At 38.7% G+C, this 7500-nt stretch overlaps 1 protein-coding gene across 1 annotated transcript in view; it reads right to left on the bottom strand.

The window, feature by feature from the left end:
• LOC136839837 (uncharacterized) overlaps positions 1-7500 on the bottom strand; it is a 19718-nt gene that overhangs the window by 312 nt on the left and 11906 nt on the right. The window contains exon 3 of the mRNA XM_067106167.1: positions 1-759. This exon is cut by the window's left edge and continues 312 nt beyond it. Within this exon, the coding sequence (XP_066962268.1) occupies positions 1-759 (759 nt within the window). The remainder of the gene's footprint in view (positions 760-7500) is intronic.

Raw genomic sequence — 7500 nt, 5'->3', positions numbered from 1 at the left:
GGGAGAAGGAGTGTGAAATTTGGTCTGTCGTGGGGAAGAGGAGACTGAAATTTGGTCTGTCGTGGGGAGGAGGAGGCTGAAATTTGGTCTGTCGTGGGGAGAAGGAGGCTGAAATTTGGTCTGTCGTGGTGAGAAAGAGGCTGAAATTTGGTCTGTCGTGGGGAGAAGGAGGCTGAAATTTGGTCTGTCGTCGGGAGAAGGATGTAGAAATTTGGTCTGGCATGGGGAGAAGGAGGCTGAAATTTGGTCTGTCGTGGGGAGGAGGAGGCTGAAATTTGGTCTGTCGTGGGGAGGAGGAGGCTGAAATTTGGTCTGTCGTGGGGAGGAGGAGGCTGAAATTTGGTATGTCGTGGGGAGAAGAAAGCTGAAATTTGGTCTGTCGTGGGGAGGAGGAGGCTGGAATTTCGTCTGTCGTGGGGAGAAGGAGTGTGAAATTTGGTCTGTCGTGGGAAGAGGAGACTGAAATTTGGTCTGTCGTGGGGAGGAGGAGGCTGAAATTTGGTCTGTCGTGGGGAGAAGGAGGCTGAAATTTGGTCTGTCGTGGGGAGAAAGAGGCTGTAATTTGGTCTGTCGTGGGGAGAAGGAGGCTGAAATTTGGTATGTCGTCGGGAGAAGGATGTAGAAATTTGGTCTGGCATGGGGAGAAGGAGGCTGAAATTTGGTCTGTCGTGGGGAGGAGGAGGCTGAAATTTGGTCTATCGTTGCGAGAAGGAGGCTAAAATTTGGTATGTCGTGGGGAAAAGGAGGCTGAAATTTGGTCTGTCGTGGGGAGAAGGAGGCTGAAATTTGGTCTGTCGTGGGGAGAAGGAAGCTGAAATTTGGTCTGTCATGGGGAGAAGGAGTGTGAAATTTGGTCTGTCGTCGGGAGAAGGAAGCTGAAATTTGGTCTGTCGTGGGGAGAAGAAGGCTGAAATTTGGTCAGTCGTGGGGAGAAGGAGGCTGAAATTTGGTCTGTCGTGGGGAGAAGGAGTGTGAAATTTGGTCTGTCGTGGGGAGAAGGAGGCTGAAATTTGGTCTGCCGTGGGGAGGAGGAGGCTGAAATTTGGTCTGTCGTGAGGAGACGGGGTATAAAACGGTTCTGTAGATGTTTCGAAGGGTTTAAAAGTAGGTCAGTCGTTACGGGAAGGGGTCTATGAATAGGCTGCCGTTACGGGAAGAGGTCTGAAATTCGGTCTGTCATAGCAAAAGGAGGTCTCAATTTCGGTCTATCGTAGTGAGATAAGGTCTGAATTTCATTCTGTCATAGTGAGAGGAGGTCTGAAATTCGGTCTTTCGTAGTGAGAGGAGGTCTGAAATTCGGTCTTTCATAGTGAGAGGTCTGAAATTCGGTCTTTCATGGTGAGAGGAGGTCTGAAATCCAGTCTGTTTTAGTGAGATAAGGTCTGAAATTCGCTCTGTCGCAGTAAGGTAAGGACTGAAATTCGGTCTGTCTTATTGAGAGGAGGTCTGAAATCTTACGTTCTTGTTGCTTCTGAGTTTCTAATATAATTTTTTGTTCCTTTCTGCTCTTTCTTGGTTTCTGTTTGTTTCCTATTGCCACTTTGTTTCTGGCATATCTTTTCCGTTATTGTTGACTCTCTCTCTCTCTCTCTCTCTCTCTCTCTCTCTCTCTCTCTCTCTCTCTCTCTCTCTCTCTTAATTAAATAAAGGGAAAGATGAGAGTAAGAGGGTCTCTCTCTCTCTCTCTCCGTCGTAGCAAGGGAAAGGCAAAATGAGGACCAGAGGGCTCTCTCTCTCTCTCTCTCTCTCTCTCTCTCTCTCTCTCTCTCTCTCTCTCTCTCTCTCTCTCTCTCAGGACTTTTGCGTATTTTGACTCCTGAGTCTTGCACGCGTCCATCTAACACGCCCGAGTTGCAGAGTCGTCACAATTCCAGGCTTAATACCACACGGTCCTCATCTTCATCCTCAGACTCATCCTAACTCCCCTCCTTCCTCACGGCCTGTCCTCTCTCTCTCTTCCTCCCCCCTCCCCGTCTCCCTCTCCCTTTCCCCCTCAATTGCCTGGCCAATCATCCTCCCCAATCATAATACCAATCGCCAGAGATGATCCAAAATATCTTCCAGACACCCTCTTCTCTTGTCGGCTTTTGGATCCAACTTGGTTCTCATTGTTATTTCTTTCATTTATGATATTTGAAAGAGATTATTATTATTATTATTATTATTATTATTATTATTATTATTATTATTCAGAAGATGAACCTTATTCATGTAGAAGATGACAGGGGCCATTGATTTGAAATTCAAGGTTCCGAAGAATATGTGTTCATTAGAAAGGAAGAACGGTAAGTAATGAGAAATACAGAAAGAAGATATCAGTTAATAAAATAGAGAATCTAAATGAATAAATTTTGAAGTGACTTAAAGGGATCACTGTGAATAAAGGATAATTTTGCCTCTGTTTTTTTTTTTTTTGCATTATTTCTGTTAGTTATTTTCATACAAAAAATTCTCAATTTGTCAGTCACTACAAGGCATGTTCTTATTGTGACTGACCTTGACCTTGAACTTTTTTTTATTAATCTTTACAAGGCAAATGCTAAAATCCTATCAGTAAATCCCAAAAATATATGCTGTCAAAATCTGAATGATTTTGATCATTTAGAGTTGCCGAAGACGCCAGTAAATAAATAAATGAATAATTAAATAAAAAATAGTAACAATAAATGTGTCAGCCATTTTTCCTTTCTAGAACAAAATGGTTTTGTTCATTTAGTGTCGGCGAAGAGGCCAATAAATAAATAAATATGTAAAATAAAGAAATAAGTAAATGAATAGGTAAATTAATAAGTAAATAAAGAGTTGTAATAATAAAAAAGAATCAATGTATGGAACGAACCTTGGAACATTTCCAGTCAACTATAAATGAACAGCAACGTCTCTACAACGAATTTATAGTGTATTTTAAACCAGCACCCCCCCCCCAAAGCACCGTCTTCCCTTTTCTCCAGCGATGCTCTTCAGCTGATTAGATCAGGTCAAGTTTCTTGAAGGGAAAGAGAAGTAGTGGAGGAGGAGGAGGAGGAGGATGAGGAGGGGAAGGAGGAGGAGTAGAAGGAGAAGGAGGCTTCTTAACATTATCTGGCTTATTAGTTTGGTAACTTTTTGGCAAAGTTTGATTTTTCTTTGAAGTTTTGCCAGTTTGGTGCTTTCCAACCCCGCCGTTATAACATACAGTGATGTCAAAACAATCATCAAATTCTTATTTTCTTTTTATTTCTATGTGCGTTTGGAGCGTGTTTTGATTTATATGTTGTCTTTGTGTGGATTTATAGTATCGAGTTTAATTTGATATTTGTCCAAATGACTGGATGACGTGTATGTAAAAAATATTATCAACATCACTGGGTGTTCGATATTACATCTGTGGTTGGATAAGTAAAGGAATACATGAAAATTTTATACACACACACACACACACACACACATATATATATATATATATATATATATATATATATATATATATATATATATATATACATACATATATATATATAAAATATATATGTGTATGTATATATATATATATATATATATATATATATATATATATATATATATATATATATATATATATATATATAAAATATATGAAGTGTGTGTGTGTGTGCATGAGCGCGTGCCGGATCACATGCGCACCTAAGAGAGCCAGCTTAGGCTCTCTTTCTTTCGAACTTCAAACTCCGCCTTAGTTGAAATGAGGAAAAATGCATTAGGCGGCTGTCTTGGGAACGAACTCGAGATCTCGCTTTATTTCTTCTGCTTCTGTCAATAGACGTTCTCGGTTTCGTGGAACTTGCATCGCCTCTGTAGAGAAAGCAAACAACTCCGGGTAAATATTAATTTAAAATTGAAATTTCGATTGAGAGAGAGAGAGAGAGAGAGAGAGAGAGAGAGAGAGAGAGAGAGAGAGAATTTAAATTGATATCACGACAGAAACAGATAGAAATTTAAACTAATATCACAGAAGAGAGAGAGAGAGAGAGAGAGAGAGAGAGAGAGAGAGAAAAATTCTGGAATATTGTTCATTGGGGAACTGGGAGAGAGGCGGAGTTGAAAGAAGGAATAAGGAATAGAAAAGATTAGAAGAGAGTTGATGATAGCTGTTGAAGGGCAGGAAATACGTGACATTGGAAAATAGAGATTTGGGAAAAGACTGAAGAATCTATTAATGCTGAACCACTCATTTGCTTGCACGAAACGAAATATTTATTTTTACCTTTCCTAAATAGATGGTGGAATTTTTATTAAAAGAGGTTGACCTACACTGACACTTTTGTTCTTTTTTTATTTTAGATAGTGAGGCATATCAAATAATATATATATATATATATATATATATATATATATATATATATATATATATATATATATATATATATATATACACACACAAATGATTCATAACGTATTCGAATCTATTTACAGGCTTCCCGTCGCGACAGTGATGGGTGTGTTTTAATTCATTCCACGTTCCCCTGACAGCTTGCCATTGTGTTCAGCTTTCAAACTGTTTACGTGAGACGCCATTCGCGCGAGTCACCGGAAATCTTGATTAGCTAGACTATTCTCTTGCTCCGGTGGAGTCGTTCATTAATGCTGTCGCCCGCGTTGGATTTTCTGCTACCGTTGAGTATTCGGAGAAATTGAATAGCACACCCTTTTGTGGTTACTGTACTGTTTCGCTGACTGTTTTCTGACCCGGAAATTGTACTGCGGAGCGATTAATTCAGTTTATGTTATGCTTTTATTATTTTTTATTCTTTTTCTGCTGCCGTTTATTAATCGGAGAAATTGAATGGCACACCCCTTTACTGTTACTGTTTTAATTGCTGTTTTCTGGCCGGGAAATTGTACTATGGAACGTTTAATTCAGTATATATTGTCTTCTTTATAGTATTTTTTGTATTTTTTAATATTTTTTATTATTTGTTTTTAGTATTTAGTATTTTTTAATTGGTTTTTAGTATTTTTCTTTATTTTTAATTTTTTTTTATTTGCTTAATCATAGTGTGTTTATTTTGTTTTATCAGAAATGGAGGCGAGGTTTTGTACCTGTTTGCAACTCCTGATGTATTTGTACTTAAAATTTAAAAAAAAACTAATATTAGTTAATGGTATATATTAAAACTGGCCACAAGGTATTGCGCGATTAAACGCCTTCTCTCTCTCTCTCTCTCTCTCTCTCTCTCTCTCTCTCTCTCTCTCTGGCAATCACCTGTCAAACAGGTATACGCGTATCTCACTAATGCATAACATTTTCTCATGAGTGTTTTTACCTAAATAACTAGAAATTATGCACTTAAATGAAAAATGGGTGACTCCTCACTACAAGTTATTTTCTCAATACTGTTATACATATCTATTGATTCATAAACACCGGTACTCGAATATAATATATAAATAGTGGAGATATTTAATTTATTTATTCAGGTAGTGCGCCCTAGAGAGTATGGTCTCTAATTAATATGGTGCAGGTAGGTGAAAGGTCAGTGTCCGTAATACTGCGTGTCAGGCGAAGCGATTGATGTAAAGGGTTGCTGCTGTTCCATTGATTTCATCCCAGTGAGAACAAGTTGAATGTTACCTCGGTGATATTGATAATGCTATTAATAAACCAAACTAAAACTTCTTTCAGTTTTCTTCCGAAGATGGAAAGAGAAACCCACAAGATTCCTGTGTACAACTTGTTTACCTGTAAATATTTACATATTACTTGAAAGTACTCGAGATTCAGGTTATATGTAAATATTTACAAGTAAACAAGTTATACAGAGGAATCTTGTGGGTTTCTCTTTCAATGCTATTTATATTAGGGAGGTATACCAAGTTGTCGATTGTATTCCGGGAAAAGAATTAACGAGAAGATGTTACATCTCCCAGGGATGTTTTTTTTTATCATATTTTGTCTAGTTTTCTGTAAAAGAAAACTTTTGTGCCGGCTCTGTCTGTTCGTCCGCCCTCAGATCTTAAAAACTACTGAGGCATAAATTGGTATGTTGATCATCCACCCTCCAGTCATCATACATACCAAATCGCAGCCCTCTAGCCTCAGCAGTTTTTATTTTATTTAAGGTTAAAGTTAACCATAATCGTGCATCTGGCAAGATATAGGACAGGCCACCACCATAATCGTGCATCTGGCAAGATATAGGACAGGCCACCACCGGGCCGTTGTTAAAGGTTCGTGGGCCGCGGCTCATACAGCATCATACCAAGACCACCGAAAGATAGATCCATTTTCGGTGGCCGTGATTATGCCCTGCACAGAAAACTCGATTGCGGAGAAGAAACTTTGGCGCATTTTCTACTTGTTTTATTTTGTCATTGCTTTGTTCCCCCATTTGTCTCTTGAAGAGGGTAACGCAAAAGGTTTGCCTCGACGTTGAAGAAAATTTCACCAAAAATTAAAATCGTGATTAACAAGTTGTTATATTTTGGAAGAGATAAGAAAGCAACTCATGAAGACATTCCCCGCTTGTTTCAAATGATCTGGCTTAAGATTAGATTTTGTTAACCGAAACGCAACCATAACTTCTACAGAGAAATTGTGATTGGCAGTTGTGTCTATACTCTTCACCTGTCGTCATTCGTTTGGATCCCAACAACTTACATACAGTTTCTGGTTGATTAAAATTTGTTCTCGTGAGGATTTGATGTTGGCAGGAGTAAGCGCTCTGTGAGTCCCCTTTTTAGTTTTCTGTAAAAGAAAAATAGTGAGATGGCTACGAGTATTTTTCTGTCCGTTCGCACTTTTTATGTCCGCCCTCGGATCTTAAAAACTACTGAGGCTAGAGAGCTGCAGATTGTAGTGTCGATCATCCACCCTCCAATCATCAAACATAACAAATTTCAGCCCTTTAACCTCAGTAGTTTTCATTTCATTTAAGGTTAAAGTTAGCCATAATCGTGCGTCTGACACCGCTGTAGGTAATAACAACACATGCCACCACCGGGCCGTGGCTGAAAGTTTCACGGGCCGCGGCTGAGAGTTTCATGGGCCGTGGCTGAGTTTCATACAGCATTATACGCCGTTCAGAAAACTCGATTGCGCCGTAGAAACTTCGGGCGCAATTTATACTTGTTTTCATCCTTGTCAATTATCAAACGCCAGAAGGAACAGTGGCACCTAGGCAACGGAATGTTATACATTACGAGTCTGTGATTTCCCTTTGACTTATGATTAATTATCTCCTCAACTCCTCCGTCAGTTTGAATAGGTAATTTACTTGAGTTAACATTGTACACGAGTTAACATGAACTTTACGTGTTGTTTCGAATGCTGTAATAACTTGGTAGCACTTTCACTTAATTTGCTCGTTGAATTGACATACATACATACATACATACATACATACATACATACATACATACATACATACATACATACATACATACATACAGTGACTTAAAGCGTGATTTAGGCCCGAGGAATCTTATGTGGAATGTATCATTTAAAATAATTTTTGTTGGTGTTATGAAAAAAGTCAGTATATT

Source organism: Macrobrachium rosenbergii, chromosome 6 (assembly GCF_040412425.1).
Source record: "Macrobrachium rosenbergii isolate ZJJX-2024 chromosome 6, ASM4041242v1, whole genome shotgun sequence".
Lineage (NCBI taxonomy): Eukaryota > Metazoa > Arthropoda > Malacostraca > Decapoda > Palaemonidae > Macrobrachium > Macrobrachium rosenbergii.
This window is presented reverse-complemented; position numbering and strand designations above follow the sequence as displayed.